The sequence below is a fragment of the Scyliorhinus torazame genome, chromosome 11 (assembly GCF_047496885.1).
Source record: "Scyliorhinus torazame isolate Kashiwa2021f chromosome 11, sScyTor2.1, whole genome shotgun sequence".
Classification (NCBI taxonomy): domain Eukaryota; kingdom Metazoa; phylum Chordata; class Chondrichthyes; order Carcharhiniformes; family Scyliorhinidae; genus Scyliorhinus; species Scyliorhinus torazame.
In genome coordinates this window covers 176,307,005-176,324,530 of record NC_092717.1, presented here as the reverse complement: position 1 = coordinate 176,324,530, position 17,526 = coordinate 176,307,005, and the positions used below count along the sequence as shown (strand labels likewise).

The 17,526-nt window shown below is 50.2% G+C and overlaps 1 protein-coding gene across 2 annotated transcripts in view; it reads right to left on the bottom strand.

Annotated features, from left to right (window-relative positions):
* The window catches only part of LOC140385667 (neural-cadherin), a 444,649-nt gene that overhangs the window by 49,347 nt on the left and 377,776 nt on the right, over positions 1–17,526 (bottom strand). For both annotated transcript variants that reach the window (XM_072468059.1, XM_072468060.1), the window contains exon 27: positions 16,801–16,981. In XM_072468059.1, coding sequence (XP_072324160.1) covers positions 16,801–16,981 — 181 coding nt within the window. The remainder of the gene's footprint in view (positions 1–16,800; positions 16,982–17,526) is intronic.

The following is a 17,526-nucleotide window of genomic DNA, read 5'->3' as shown; positions in this document are numbered from 1 at the left end:
TTAAGTAGGGAAGCAAGTTGTGTCCACAAAGGAATGCAGAGAGGGCAGTTAAGTGAGTGGGCAAACAATTTGGCAGATGGAGTATAATGTGGGAAAATGCAACGTTGTTCACTTTGGCAGGAAGAAAGGAGAAACGGAATATTATTTAAATGGAGAGCGACTGTACAGAGGGATCTGGGTGTCCTTGTACATGAATCACAGGAAGGAGATAGAGAACCTAGTGGAGTGATGCAGCGACAATAATCTATCCCTCAATGCCAGCAAAACTAAAGAGCTGGTAATTGACTTAAGAAAGCAAAGTACTGTACACACCCGTCAGCATCAACGGGGCCGAGGGGGAGATGGTTAGCAGTTTCAGATTCCTAGGGGTACATATCTCCAAAAATCTGTCCTGGTCCACCCTCTTCGATGCTACCACCAAGAAAGCACAACAACGCCTATACTTCCTCAGGAAACTAAGGAAATTCGGCATGTCCACATTAACTCTTACCAACTTTTACAGATGCACCATAGAAAGCATCCTATCTGGCTGCATCACAGCCTGGTATGGCAACTGCTCGGCCCAGGACCGCAAGAAACTTCAGAGAGTCGTGAACGCAGCCCAGTCCATCACACAAACCTGCCTCCCACCCATTTGGGGAAAGCGGGCAACATAATCAAAGACCCCTCCCACCCGGCTTACTCACTCTTTAAACTTCTTCCATCGGACAGGAGATACAGAAGTCTGAGAACACGCATGAACAGACTCAAAAATAGCTTCTTCCCCACTGACTGCTAAATTACCCTCTTATGGACTGACCTCATTAACACTACACCCCTATATGCTTCACCCGATGCCGGTGTTATGTAGTTACATTGTGTACCTTGTGTTGCCCTATTATGTATTTTCTTTTATTTCCTTTTCTTTTCATGTACTTAATGATCTGTTGAGCTGCTCGCAGAAAAATACTTTTCACTGTACCTCGGTACACGTGACAATAAACAAAAACAAACAAACAAACAGGGGTCAGCCTGCAGATACAATAAGTAATCAGGGGGGCAAATGGAGCGCTGGCCTTTATTGCAAAGTAGGGAAGTCTTGCTACAACTGTGCAAGGCATTGGCAAGGCTGGTGAGGCTGCACCCACAATTGTGTACAGTTCTGGGCTCTTTACTTAAGGAGGAATGTACTTTAATTGGGAACAGTTCAGAGAAGGTTCACAAGGCTGACTTCTGGAATGACGAGGTTTTCTTATGAGGAAAGATTAAGCAGGTTGGGACGAAATTCATTGGAGTTTAGAAGAATGAGAAATGACCTTATATAATCATGTATATCAGTGTTTTTCAAATTCTTTTTCCGGGGACCCATTTTTACCAACCGGCCAACCTTCAGAACCCATGCCAGCCGACCTTCATGATCCACGATGGCAGACCTTTGCGACCCACGCCGGCCGACCTTTGCGACCCATGCTGGCCGGCTTTCGCGGCCCACGCTGGCCGGCTTTCGCGGCCCACGCTGGCCGATCCTTGCGACTCACCATTTTTTCTTACCTTGTTTGTTGCTGACAAAATGGAGGAATCGCAATCGTGCCCAAAGCACGTGAAGGCGACGTTCGGGGGCCGTGACCTGCTCTCTGCCTCCCTTCAGGCAGGAAGATTACATAGAATTTTTAAAAAAATCTTTTGCGACTCCGATTGCGCAAATTTGCAGGCAACAGCCTCAGCAGCTGGCTTTTAACCTTCTTTTGATATATTCCCAATTCTGGCATCTTGTGCATTATTTTGTTTGCTCCACAATTGGCGGCTGTACTGTCGGCTGCTATTGTCCTAAACTCTGAAAAATCTTCCTTAAACCACTCTGCCTCTTTAACTCTCGTTCTGTCACTTTCTTTAAGCCTCTCCGTCCGTCGCGGCGCTCCCGATTGTGCAAATTCGCACTCAGCAGCCGGCTTTTAACAATGCCGGCTGCGAGCGGCCTTCAAAAGACCGTGACCACATGAAAAAATGCGGCCGCAATACGCATGCGTGCCCGCTCATCGGTGCGCATGCACAGATGTTTGCGCATGCACACTGATGAGCAGGCACGCATACGCAGTGCGGCCGCATTTTTTTTATATGGTCGCGGCCATTTTGAAGCCCGTTCGCAGCCGGTATAGTTAAAAGCCGGCTGCTGCAGCTGTTGCGCGAATTTGCGCAATCTGGAGCACTGCGACGGACGGCTCCGTGACCCTCCAGACACCCGCCCGCGACCCACCCGCAGGTCGCGACCCCGACAATGCCTGATGTATATCGTGTAGGATTCAGAGGGGTCTTGACAGGGAAGCTGTTGAGACGATGTTTCCCCTTATGGGGGAGTCTAGAACTTGGGAAACAGTTTCAAAATAAGGGTCCCCCATTTAAGACTGAAATTAGGAGGATTTCATCCATCAGAAGGATGCAAATATTTGGTATTCTTTTCCCCAGAGGGCAGCGGAGACTGTATTTCTGAATGATTCAAGGCCGAGTTGGTCAGATTTTTGATCTACTGGGGAGTCCAGAGTTATTGGAGGATGAGGGGAGACAGGAAATTGGAGTTAAGGCCACAATCAGATCAGCCAATGTGTGCTGGTAGCATGGTTGGTGCTTCTGGTTTGCATGGCCTATCTTAACAAGCGAGAGTGTAGTTTTACTCTGGTAATCAGAAAATCTGAGACCATTTCAGAGGGCAGTTAATAGTCAACCCCTTTGCTTTGGGTCTGGAGACACTTGTAGGCCCAAACTGGGTAAAGATGGCAGATTTCATAGATTATCATAGAAATTACAGTGCAGAAGGAGGTCATTCGGCCCATCGAGTCTGCACCGGCTCTTGGAAAGAGCACCCTACCCAAGGTCAACACCTCCCCCCTATCCCCATAACCCAGTAACCCCACCCAACACTAAGGGCAATTTTGGACACTAAGGGCAACTTATCATGGCCAATCCACCTAACCTGCACATCTTTGGACTGTGGGAGGAAACCGGAGCACCTGGAGGAAACCCACTCACACACGGGGAGGATGTGCAGACTCCGCACGGACAGTGACACAAGCCGGAATCGAACCTGGGACCCTGGAGCTGTGAAGCAATTGTGCTATCCACAATGCTACCGTGCTGCATTTCCTTCCACAAAGTGCACTAGTGAGCAATTTTTACAACAAGTGATGCTAGTATCATGGTCATCTGCACTGAGACCAGCTTTCAATTCTGGATTTTATTAATTGAGTTTAAATTCCACTAGTTGCCATGGTGGAATTTGAACCCATATCCCCAGAGTTTTAGCTTGAGCCTCTGGATGAAGTCGCCACAGTCCCAGGTGACCATAGGCTGCGTTCCCTTTGAGTGGGAGAGCTGATTGGTGATGATTTAATAGAAATTAGGACTCGCTCAGGAATCTTCTGCTCCCTCATCACACACAGCGGGGAAAGACTTGAGAAAACGAAAGATCTTCAACTTCAATGAAGATTTTAACAGCCGTATCATTCAATGCTGCATTGAGACTGAAAAAGGTATTGAAGATCTGAGATTCAGGTGAATCTGTACGACAAGAAGAATGACAAAATTCATGTAGGCATTCCAGAAAATGAAGAAGAGATGGTTTCTCAATGACATTTCGGAAAGGTCATTCACTTTCTGTAGACAGTGGTTAAATTGCCACACTTCCTCTGTGTGAGACGATGCACGGGTGGACAATGGGAAACATTTTGGAGGATAAGATAGGCCAACACCGTTTTCGACAATGAAATGAATCTCTAAGACGGTATGAGGAGAAATTTACAGTGTAAGATTCAGAAGCTACTGAAGTTCAGAAGATTTTCCCTCAGCTTCTGCACTGGAGGACAGTTTCAGTGGGAAGGTTTGTGTCGTGTTGGGTGTTCCGATACGTCCCCTCTTTTGGCGCGTACAAGCGCGGGAGGCCCCGGAAGGCGCGCAAAGTGGCCGCCCTCGTCCGGGCCGCGGGCCGGGAGGAACTCGATCGACTGGACCCGTTCGGCCTCGTAGGACCCCTGCCGTGCCGATTCGGCCGCCTGGAATTGGGAGTACCGGCTGGTCACGTTTTCGTGGAGGACGCAGGTTTCGATGGCGGTGGCTAGGGTGAGGCGCTTTATTTTGAGGAGCTGCTGGCGTAGGGTGTCCAAGGTGACCCCAAAAACTATCTGGTCCCGAATCATGGAATCGGAGGTGGCCTCATAGCTGCAGGACTGCGTGAGGATACGGAGGTGTGTCCAAAAAGATTGAAAAGGCTCATCCTTACCCTGCAGGCGCTGCTGGAAGAGGTACCTCTCGAAGCTCTCATTCACTTTGATGCTGAAGTGTTGGTCAAGTTTTAGAAGGACCATCTTGTACTTCATCTTGTCCTCGCCTTCCACGAATGCCAGGGAGTTGTAGATGTGGATGGCGTGTTGCCCCGCCGTGGAGAGGAGGAGGGCGATCTTCCTGGTGTCCGATGCATTCTCCCTGTCTGTGGCTTCTAGGAAGAGCTGGAAGTGCTGTTTAAACAGCTTCCAGTTGACGCCGAGATTTCCAGCGATTCAGAGCGGCTGCGGCGGGCTGATGGTGTCCATGGCGCAGGATGCCGGATCTCTGAAGAGGTGCAGGTAGGTCTCACAGTTGCTGGCGAGTTTCCAGTCCTGGTATCATGTCGTGTTGGGTGTTCCGATACACAAACGAACCAACACGGTTGTAGATGATACAACTCTGTTTTATTATTCTGTACAATAACAACTGTTAACTTCTGGCTGTGGTTCGTACTTCACCAGTTAACCTGTGGACCCAGCCCTAGCACTAACTTAGAGAGGCACTCAGCATATGGTGTATGTCTGAGTGGCACGCTGTGAGCTCTGTGCTCGGGCATGTTGTTCTCCCTGGACAACTCTTCATGGCAAACGAGTGATACACAAGACAATACTGTTAATTGACACAAAGTTCTGACTGCTACTCTGTTGCAGTCAACACAGTTGACTCCTCCAAAAGGAAATCAGAGACTTCATAAGGTTCAGCAGTAGATATGAGTAGCGTACCAACCACTAGAACCTCGTTTTATCATAGAATCCCTACAGTGCAGAAGGAGGCCATTCGGCCCATCAGGTTTGCACCGACCCATGGAAATAGCACCTAGGCCTACGCCCCCATTACTGCGTTAGGGTCTTGTCACCTGCATGTCTCCAACAAGGCCATCAAAGCCACACTGCGATTCGAAATTGTCAAGCCTGACAACGCTTCCCTGCTTGGTGCCCATGCATGCAAGCTACTCAATCTCGTCCAGCATGTACATGCCATGTCCTCTGCCAATATGAATCTTCAGGCTGACATTGACAAAATCCTGTCACAATACCCGGCTGTGTTCAGTGGGATGGGCACGCTGCCGTACCGCTACAAAATCTTACTCAGGCCTGATGCCACGCCTGTGATCCATGCACCACACGGGGTGCCGGCTCCTCTGAAGGGCCGTTTAAAGGCGCAGCTGCAGGAGCGCCAAGACCAGGGCATAATCTCTAAATTGACGGAACCGACTGACTGGGTCAGCTCGATGGTCTGTGTGAAGAAGCCCTCTGGAGAACTGCGCAAATGTATAGATCCCAAGGATCTGAACCGCAACATTATGCGGGAACACTGTGGGCAGCACGGTGGCACTGTGGATAGCACAATTGCTTCACAGCTCCAGGGTCCCAGGTTCGATTTCGGCTTGGGTCACTGTCTGTGCGGAGTCTGCACGTCCTCCCGTGTGTGCGTGGGTTTCCTCCGGGTGCTCCGGTTTCCTCCCACAGTCCAAAGATGTGCAGGTTAGGTGGATTGGCCATGCTAAATTGCCCTTAGTGGCCAAAATTGCCCTTAGTATTGGGATGGTTACTGGGTTATGGGGTTAGGGTGGAGGTGTTTACCTTGGGTAGGGTGCTCTTTCCAAGAGCCGGTGCAGACTCGATGGGCCGAATGGCCTCCTTCTGCACTGTAAATTCTATGATAATCTATGACTACCCGATCCCGAAGCGAGAGGAGCTGACCAGTGAGATGGCACATGCCAAATTCTTCACGAAGCTAGATGCATCGCGTGGCTTCTGGCAGATACAACTGGACAAGTCCAGCAGGAAGCTCTGCACGTTTAATACACCTTTCGGAAGGTACTGTTACAACCGCGTGCCATTTGGTATTGTTTCAGCCTCTGAAATCTTTCACAGGATCATGGAACAGATGCTGGAGGGCTTTGAGGGTGTGCGGGTTTGTGTTGATGACGTCATTATATGGTCCACGACCCCAGAGGAACACGTATCTCGTCTCCAACAAGTCTTTAGACTCATACATGCCAACGGCCTCAAGTTGAACAAGGCCAAATGTTCCTTTGGCATGTCATCAATCAAGTTTTGGGGTGATCAAATATCCCAGCAGGGCGTGCAACCGGACTCGGACAAAGTCAAGGCCATCAACACCATGAAGACCCCGGAAGACAAAAAGGCGGTATTCCGCTTCCTGGGTATGATTAACTTATTGGGAAAGTTTATTCCCAACCTCGCATCACACACCACGGCTCTCAGGCATCTGGTGAAGAAGTCCACTGCCTTTCAGTGGCTACCCACACATCAAGCAGAGTGGCTCGAGTTAAAGGCAAAGCTCACCACTGCTCTGGTACTAGTGTTTTTTGACCCAGAGCGGGAGACAAAAATCTCCACTGACGCAAGCCAGGACGGCATTGGTGCGGCGCTCCTCCAGAAGGATGACTCCTCGTCCTGGGCTCCAGTGGCCTATGCGTTCAGGGCCATGACTCCCACTGAGCAGAGGTATGCTCAGATAGAGAAAGAGTGCCTGGGCCTCCTCACCGGTATTGTAAAGTTCCATTATTACGTCTACGGTCTATCAACCTTCACAGTGGAGACTGACCACAGACCCCTAGTCCATAACATTCACAAGGACTTGAATGACATGGCGCCCAGGCTTCAGCGCATTCTCCTTCGATTCCGCAGGTATGATTTTGAATTGGTTTACACACCGGGCAAGGAGCTAATCATTGCGGATGTCCTGTCACGCGCCATCACCTCGCCCTGTCAACAGGTCGACCTCATCCGCCAAATTGAGGCACAGGTGCAACTGTGTGCCAGCAACCTCCCGGCCTCAGACGAACGAGTCGTCAACATTTGAGAAGAGACTGCCAAGGACCCTCTTCTGCAGCGGGTCATACATCACCTTGCAAATGGCTGGCAGAAAGGGCAATGCCCCCAGTTCTTTAATGTCAAGGATGAACTAACAGTTGTCGAGGGGATCCTCCTCAAGCTGGATTGTATCGTTATTCCTCGCAGCCTCCAGAGCTTAGTGCTCAAACAGATCCACGAGGGACACCTCGGTATTGAGAAGTGCAGGCGCAGGGCCCGGCAGGCTGTCTACTGGCCTGGCATCAACGAGGACATTTCCAACATGGTTCTCAATTGTGCGACTTGCCAGTGTTTCCAGCCTGCTCAGCCCAAAGAAACGCTCCAGCAACACGAGATTGTGACCTTTCCGTGGTCTAAGGTGGGAATCGGCCTTTTTCACGCCAATGGGCATGACTACATGCTTATAATTGACTACTTCTCGGGTTACCCCGAAGTGGTGAAACTGTCCGACCTCACATCAAGGACTGTCATCAAGGCCTGCAAGGAGACATTTGTCAGGCATGGTATTCCGCTCACTGTCATGAGCGACAACTGTCCATGCTTCTACAGTCAAGAGTAGTCCAACTTCGCAAAGCTATACCAGTTCAAGCACATTACCTCCAGCCCGCATTACCCGCAATCTAACGGGAAGGTCGAAAAAGGGTCCATATCGTGAAGCAACTGCTCTGCGAGGCTGCGGACTCAGCTTCTGACTTTAAATGTGCGCTCCTGACATACAGGGCAACCCCTCTGTACACCGGTATGTCTCCGGCACAACTCCTTATGAATCATGACCTGCGGACGACTGTTCCGGCCATTCATTTACCTGACCTGGATCACCTCCCAGTGGTGCAAAAGGTGCAGCAACTCAGAAACCGGCAAAAGCTGACGTACGATGCTCATGCTACTAATTTGCCTGTGCTCTCTCCGGAAGATGCTGTTCGCATCAAGTTGCCTGGTGGAGGCTGGTCAGCTCCAGCTGTTGTTATTCGACAGGCTGCTCCCAGGTCGTTTGTGGTTCGCATGGCTGATGGAGCCATTGTCAGGCGCAACAGAAGGGCACTACGCAAACTTGCCTGCCCACCACCGGATCTCACGTTCCCAGCTGTCGTTATGCCTTTTCTGGACACCTCGCTCCACGAGGCCACCAATCTGGCTGCAATCCCGCCTGTCAAGGCGCCGTCGTCCCCACCTCCACCTCTCAGGCGGTCGACAAGAACCTGATGCCAGCCCCAGAGTTTGGACTTATAAATATTTCCTTTGTACATATTGTTCATAATTTGCTAGACACCTTACTTGTACATATGCATTCACTCGCTATTTGCTGTATATAGTTATATCTGTAAATATGTCGTATTTGCTCTAAGCAACTGACAAATATTTTTTTAAAAGGGGGATGTCATAATATGCACCCATGCACATCATGAGGTAAAAACAGGCAGTGACAGACACCCAGGTTAGCCAATCAACATACAGGACAGAACACAACCAATCACCAGACAGAAACCAGAGGGGGGCTTCCAACTATAAAACACACGAGGCATCAGCACTCCGCCTCTTTCCACTGGTGACAATTGTAGTGACAGTCAGGGTGTATATATCAGTCAGCACCTTCTACATGTGGATCAGACGAGCCTGGTCTAGTAAGTTAGAGTTAGTAAACTTAGAGTAGTAGGGTGTCAACCCACAGCCAGCTGTGTGCATTGTTACCAGAAGTTCAATAAATCGTATTGAACCAACGCCTACGCTTGGTGTATGCTTGATCATTTAACTGAATCCTGTTGCAGTCTGTGTTACCCCACGGGTGAATAACACAACATGATACCAGGAGTGGCTACTGCTTCTAAGTAATTTACCTTCGAAAATTCACTGACGACCAGCAACTGCCTTCCAGCCGCATGGAAAAGACCCAGGCACCTCCACAGCTCCGGGAACCTTGGCGCCAACTGGCGGGTCTTCAAGCAGAAATTCAGTCTATACCTTGAGGCCTCGGGCCTCGAAAGTGCGTCCGATGCCCGGAAAATCGGGCTGCTACTGTCGACTGCGGGGGACCAGGCCATCCAAATCTTCAATTCGCTCACTTTTGCCGACGGTGAGGACAAGACCAAGTTCCAGACCGTCTTAGCCAAATTCGACAGTCATTGTGAGGTCGAGACGAACAAAAGCTTCGAGCGTTATGTCTTCCAGCAGCGCCTTCAGGGTAAGGGTGAGCCTTTCCAGTCTTTTCTCACTCATCTTCAAATTCTAGCGCAATCCTGCAACTATGGTGACACCGTTGACTCCCTCATCAGGGATCAGATCGTGTTTGGCGTCCACTCCGACGCCCTGCGGGACCAGCTCCTAAAAATAAAGAAGATGACCATGCCAGTGGCCATCGAGACGTGCGAAGTCCATGAACAGGCGAAAAGTCGCTATTCCCACCTTAAGTCGGCAGAGCAGGACCAACTTGCCGACCACGAGGCTGAGAGTGTACAGGCCATCGCCCGAATGCGGCGCCTGAGCATCGATGAAGGCGGCCATTTCACGCGCTTTTCCAGGGGTCCCACGCATGCGCACCACGGTCGGGAGAATGAAGCGGCCGAAGACTACACTGCGCAACTCCGAGCGGCGGCTGACCGCACTGCGCATGTGTGACGACGCACCGAGCGTCACGACGTCGACGTGATGACGTGCCCCAACTGTGGCACCACCCATTTAAAGCGGCGATGCCCTGCAAGAGGCAGGCGATGTCTCAACTGCAAGAAGCTTGGCCATTATGCGGCTTTGTGCAGGTCTGCACCTCCGATAGGGGGCCAGCGATCCCAGTTCCAACGCAAACGTGTTCGAAGTGTGCAGCAAGGGCTGCTGGATTTGGAACCTGATCCCATCACGGAGTCAGAGGATGACTGCCAGGAATCCCCATATCGAGTGGGCATCATCACCATGCATGACAAGGCCTCCTCACATTCAGCAACACACACACCCGTCCTCAATGTGGATTATGCTGACGAGTGGCGTGCCACAGTACAAGTCAATGATTGTAGCATCCGGTTCAAGCTGGACACCGGTGCTTCGGCCAATCTAATATCCCAAGCAGATCTTGCTCCTATCTAAAGGCAGCCAACAATTCTTCCGCCAGCCTCGTCCAGCGTGTACATGCCATGTCCTCTGCCAACACCACTCTTCAGGCTGACATTGAGGAGTTACTATTGCAATACCCGGATGTGTTCAGTGGGATGGGTACGCTGCCCTACCGCTATAAAATTCTGCTCAGGCATGATGCCACGCCTGTCATCCATGCACCACGCCGGGTGCCGACGCCCCTAAAAGACCATCTAAAGGCGCAGCTGCAGGAGCTCCAAGATCAGGGAATAATATCCAAGGTGACGGAACCAACTGACTGGGTCAGCTCGATGGTCTGTGTCAAGAAGCCCTCTGGAGAACTGCGCATTTGTATCGATCCCAAGGATCTGAACCGCAACATTATGAGGGAACACTACCCGATCCCGAAGCGGGAGGAGATGACGAGTGAGATGGCACGTGCCAAATTCTTTCCAAAGCTGGATGCATCGCGTGGCTCCTGGCAGATACAACTGGACGAGTCCAGCAGGAAGCTCTGCACGTTTAATACACCCTTCGGAAGATACTGCTACAACCGCATGCCGTTTGGTATTGTTTCGGCCTCCAAAATCTTTCATCGAATAATGGAGCAAATGCTAGAGGGCATTGATGGTGTGCGGGTTTATGTTGACGACGTCATCATATGGTCCACGACCCCGGAGGAACATATTTCTCGTCCGCAACAAGTCTTCAGGCGCATACATGCCAACGGCCTGAAATTAAACCTTTGGCATGTCGTCAATTAAGTTTCTGGGTGATCAGGTCTCCCAGCAGGGTGTACAACCAGACCACAGACCCCTAGTGCACATTATACACAAGGACTTAAATGATATGACACCCAGGCTCCAGCGCATTCTCCTTCGACTCTGCAGGTATGATTTTGAACTGGTTTACACATCTGGAAAGGAGCTAATCATCGCGGATGAGCTGTCGCATGCCATCACCTCGCCATGTGAGCAGGTAGACTTCATACACGACATTGAGGCACAGGGGCAACTGTGTGCCAGCACCCTCCCGACATCTGACGAACGACTCGTCATCATTCGAGAAGAGACCTCCAAGGACCCTCTTCTGCAGGGGGTCATACATCACCTCACGAATGGCTGGCAGAAAGGGCAATGCCCCCAATACTATAATGTAAAGGGTGACCTAACTGTTGTCGAGGGAATCCTCCTGAGATTGGATCGCATCGTCATTCCATGCAGCCTCCAGAGCTTGGTGCTCACGCAGATACACAAGGGACACCTCGATATTGAGAAGTGCAGGCGCAGGGCCCGGCAGGCTGTCTATTGGCCCGGCATCAATGAGGATATATCAAACATGGTCCTCAATTGCGCGACCTGCCAGCGCTTCCAGCCTGCTCAGCCCAAAGAAACGCTCCAGCAGCACAAGATCGTGACCTCTCCGTGGTCTAATGTCGGCGTTGACCTTTTTCACGCCAAGGGGTGTGACTACGTCCTGATAATTGATTACTTCTCCAGTTACCCCGAGGTAGTGAAACTGTCTGACCTAACATCCAGGACTGTCATAACGGCCTGTAAGGAGGCATTTGCCAGGCATGGATCCCGCTCACGGTTATGAGCGACAATGGTCCCTGTTTCTACAGTCAAGAATGGTCCAACTTCGCAAAGCAATACCACTTCCAGCACATCACCTTGAGCCCACATTACCCGCAATCTAATGGGAAGGTCGGAAAAGGGGTCCATATCGTGAAGCTGATGCTCTGTAAGGCTGCAAACTCAGCTTCGGACTTTAGTCTTGCTCTTCTGGCGTACAGGGCAACCCCTCTGTCCAACGGTATGTCTCCGGCACAGCTCCTTATGAATCGTAACCTGCGGACGACGGTTCCGGCCATTCATGTACCTGACCTGGATCACCTTCCAGTGCTGCAAAAGATGCAGCAGATCAGAATCCGGCAAAAGCTGACATACGATGCTCATGCTACTGATCTGCCTGTGCTCTCTCCGAAGGACGCTGTTCGCGTCAAGTTGCCTGGTCGAGACTGGTCAGCTGTTGTTGTCAACAGGCTGCTCCCAGGTCGTTTGTGGTTCGCATGGCTGATGGATCTATTATCCGGCGCAACAGAAGGGCACTACGCAAACTTGCCTGCCCACCACCGGATCTCACGTTCCCAGATGTCGTTCTGCCTTATCCGGACACCTCGCTCCATGGGGCCACCAATCTGGCTGCACGCCAACCTGTCAACACACCATCATCCCCGCCTCCACCTCTCAGGCCGTCCCACAAGAATCCGACGACAGCCCCAACAACTGGACTTACAGATAGTTCCTTTGTATATATACTGTTATATTTCTGCACGGTAGACACCTTACATGTACATATCCATTCACTCACCAATTGCTGTATATAGTTACTTTTGTAAATATGTCGTATATAGTCTAAGCAGCCGACATATTTTTTAAAAAAGGGGAGGATGTCATAATATGCACCCATGCACATCATGAGGTAAAAGCAGGCAGTGACAGACACCCAGGTGAGCCAATCAACATACAGAACAGAACACGACCAATCACCAGACAGAACACCAGAGGGGGGCTTCCACTATAAAACACACGAAGCATCAGCACTCTGTCTCTTTCCACTGGTGACAACTGTAGTGACAGTCAGGGTGTAAAAATCATTCAACACCTTCTACACGTGGATCAGAGCTAGCCTGGTCTAGATAGTTAATGTTAGTTTACTTAGAGTAGTAGAGAGTCAACCCACAGGCAGCTGTGTGCTTCGTAACTGCAGCTCAATAAATCTTATTGAACCAACGCCTACGTTTGGTGTATGCTTGATCATTTAACTGCATCGTGTTGCAGTCCGTGTTCCCCAGGGTGAATAACACGACAACAACTACAATTGTTGTTTTCTCAAACCCAGGTGTGATCTTTCTTTAGCAGAAGGTGCAATGGGGCCAGCGTAGTTGCCAGATTGGGGAGGAACGTCCCATAATAGTTTACGAGGTCGAGAAAAGAATGAAGATGCGAAGTGTCAGTCAGGGCGGGGGCCTGTTGAACTGCACGCACCTTCTCTGCGACGGGGTGCAATCCTTCGCTGTCCACCTGATAACCCAGGTAGACTACATCCTTCGCCTGAAAGACGCAATTTGTATGACATAAAAGTACTCCAGTCTCTGAAAAGCGTCCAAGGAAAAGAACCAGGCAACATGCCTCAATGACTACCGACCAGTGGCCCTGACTTCAGTCGTAATGAAGTGCTTCGAGAAGTTGATCATGAAGCGCATCACCTCCTTACTCCCAGAATGCCTTGATCCACTGCAATTCGCATACCGCTGCAACCGGTCCACATCAGACACCATTACCCTGGCCCTACACTCATCCCTAGAGCATCTCAAAAACAAGGACTCCTACATTAGACTCCTATTTATTGACTACAGCTCCGCCTTCAACACCATAATCCCAGCCACGCTCATATCAAAGCTCCAAAGCCTAGGACTTGGCTCCCCTCTCTGCAACTGGATCCTCAATTTTCTGACCAACAGACCACAATCAGTAAGAATGAACAACAACACCTCCTCCACAATAGTCCTCAACACCGGCGCCCCGCAAGGCTGCGTACTTAGCCCCCTACTCTACTCCCTGTACACACACGACTGCGTGGCAAAACTTGGTTCCAACTCCATCTACAAGTTTGCTGACGATACGACCATAGTGGACCGGATCTCGAATAGCGATGAGTCCGAATACAGGAGGGAGATAGAGAACCTAGTGGAGTGGTGTAGCGACAACAATCTCTCCCTCAATGCCAGCAAAACTAAAAGAGCTGGTAATTGACTTCAGGAAGCAAAGTACTGTACACACCCCTGTCAGCATCAACGGGGCCGAGGTGGAGATGGTTAGCAGTTTCAAATTCCTAGGGGTGCACATCTCCAAAAATCTGTCCTGGTCCACCCACGTCACCGCTACCACCAAGAAAGCACAACAGCGCCTATACTTCCTCAGGAAACTAAGGAAATTCGGCATGTCCACATTGACTCTTACCAACTTTTACAGATGCACTATAGAAAGCATCTTATCGGGCTGCATCACAGCCTGGTATGGCAACTGCTCGGCCCAGGACCGCAAGAAACTTCAGAGAGTCTGCTTATGTAGTTACATTGTATATGTTGTGTTGTCCTATTGTGTATTTTCTTTTATTCCCTTTTCTTCTCATGTACTTAATGATCTGTTGAGCTGCTCGCAGAAAAATACTTTTCACTGTACCTCGGTACACGTGACAATAAACAAATCCAATCCAATCCAAGGACAACCTCCAAATTTTCCAAATGTTCCTGCTCCGATGTCCCTGTAATTAAAACGTCGTCTAAGTAGACAGCGACACGCGGTAAACCTCTCAAGGTGCCCTCCATGACGCATTGAGAGATAGTGCAGGCAGAGGATATCCCAAAGGGAAACCCTGTATATTCATACAGGCCCCGGTGTGTATTGATAGTTACATATGGCCGGGAGGCAGAGTCCAGCTCCAACTGTAGGTAGGCGTGATTCATATCTAATTTTGGAATGAGAGTCCGCCTTCAGCTTCGCGTAGAGATCTTCTATGCGAGGCATTGGATATCGGTCGAGCCTGGAAGCCGTATTCACTGTAAGTTTAGTCGCCGCACAAGCGAACTGTGACATCTGGCTTCATTAGAGTTACAATTGGCGCTGCCCAGTCAGCGAAACGGACGGGCCTGATAATACCCAAGGACTCCAAATGAGTGAGGTCCCCTTCTACCTTCTCGAGCAAGGCGTAAGGCACCGGGCGCGCCCGGAAATAGCGCGGCGTGGCTCCTAGTTCGACTTCGATACGGGCTATGGCCCCTTTTTTCCCCCCAAACTGGGCTGGAATACGTTTGGGTACCATCCTAGTACCTCCGTCAAACCTCCAGAACCTGTTTGGAGGATGTGCTGCCACTGCAGCCGCAAATGGCGCAACCAGTCCCGGCCCAACAGGCTGGGCCCGTGGCCGCGCACCACGATAAGTGGGAAATGCCCCTCCTGGCGTCCATAAACAACAGGGGTCATCGTAGTTCCTGCAATGTCCTATGGTTCCCCCGTGTAGGTGGCCAACCTGGCCTGTGTGTCGGTTAATGTAAGGGTCTGTATACCCTGCTTGATGCGGTTGAATATCCTCTGGGCGATCACGGAGACTGCTGCGCCAGTGTCCAACTCCATCTCAAGCGGGTGACCATTGTCACCTTAATGGGGGCCACACCAGGAGCTGCCACACAATGCAGCTGCAGGCAGTCGCCCTCTGTCTCCATGTCCTCGGGAGTAGTCACTGCAGGTTCATCCAAATGGAAGGTACGGCCCCTGGTCTGGCCCCAGTTTCCGACGGAACGATGGTGCCTCTGGCGCCCCCAGGACCGGCGTCCGCGACTGGGTCGGCGCCCACAAGTCCAACACTGACATGGCTCCTCATCCATCGGTTCTGGAGAAGGCTCCCTTCGGGGAGGAATGTCCGACGGCCACTGGCGTTGATCCGGACATCGCCTCACCCAAGGTACCGCAGGGGTGCGGGGAGATGCTTTTGGATGGAAGGGGTTGTGCCCCAAGGCATGCACCTCCATTCCCTGTAGCTCCTGCACTCCCCGTTTTGCGCTCTCTCGGGACAATACTATTTGAATGGCCTGTTGAAAAGTCAAGGTTGGCTCGGCTAACAACTTCCTAAGTAGACAGCGACACTTAATACCGCCAACCAAACGGTCGTCTAACATTTCTGACAAGGTCCCATCATAGTCACAGTACTCCGCAATCCTGCGTAGCCTGGATAGAAACTCTGCAAGGGATTCTCCTGGGGTCCTCTCAGCGGTATTAAACCGGTATCGCTGGACTATCGTGGGCGGGGTTGGGTTAAAATGTTGCCCCACTAAGGTCACAAGTTCATCAAACGTCTTGGTGTCCGGCGCAGCTGGGTACGTAAGGCTCCTAATCACCCCAAACGTATGGGTGCCGCAGGCGGTGTGCAAAATGACCACCTGGCGCTCGTTTTCGGTGATGTTGTTTGCCCGGAAATAGTAACGCATCCATTGTGCCTTCTGGTTCCAACTTTCCAGCACAGCATCAAAGACATCCAAATTTCCATACAGAGGCATGGTGTAATAGAAAACAACTTCCAACCTGTAGCCAACAAAAATCCAGGAAGGTGGCTTCAGCAGCGTAGACAGCTAGCCACTTTAACCCTTGTCGCCAGTTTTGTGAGGGCCACGAAGAATCCAGCACAAGTTGTAGAATACAAAGAAATAACATTTATTTACAATAACATATATATATACAACAGCAGCAGTAACTCCCTTGCTGCTCACTCCTCTCTAGCTGGTTCCATACTGGCCAGCTCTAATTGTGCAGGGAGTCTGCTAATGATTTCTCCGCCCCCCCCTTATTGGGAAAGCTCATACTCCCTATGGATTGTGGGATTGCCATTAGTCCTCAACCTGTGGTAAGCAGGCAGGTTATAACAACCTCATTGAAAAGAGGGCTATTGGTTTCAGAAGAAATTACTGGAGCAAAGGAAACAGGTAGTTGGAAAAAAAACCAAAAGGTGGCGCAATAAATTGTAATGTTCCCAGATCTGCCGTTACCTTTGTCGCACTTGTATCCAGTATAGCCCGGTTTGCAGTCACAGCTGAAAGAACCCCATTCTCCCAAACACTTCCCCTGAATACCGCAGGAGAATGTTCCAGCACTGTGGCACACTCCATCAGTCACTGCACAGCCTGGGGCGCTGTCGAGGAACTCTGCAGGATTTGCCAGGTCATACACCTAGTACCAGAGAAAAATAACTAGTTTAGGAGTTTCACATGACATTGAATGTTACTGAGAATATAATGGGAGGCTTATCAAATTAAAAACACAGGGACTGTTTAGGATACAAATCAAACCACTTAAACTTAAATGACTGACTCTTACAATAGGCATGAATTAAGCATGAAGAGTATTGGATATTTCACGTCAGACATGTAGAATTTCTAGAACATCAACAAAGATGGCATTTATTCTTATTTTTATAAGATATATATATGTTCATCTCTTATCCCTCTTTCAAGCTGTCCATCCAGACTGAGAGCATGGAAATTTGAGATTTCTGTCAATGCTACCCTGGAACTGCCTGTGTGGGTGTGAATGAGATCACTGTCTTCTAATTAAAAAGGTAATAATTTCAAGTACAAAGAACTATTTGAAGCGTGATCAATTGCAGAAGATTGTGGCTGGGTGCTCGCACCCTCCTGCAGCCTGACTCCACTGCTCCCGTACTGACAGGACTGACAGATTCAATATCACCTCTGCCACTTCACCTGATATGAAGG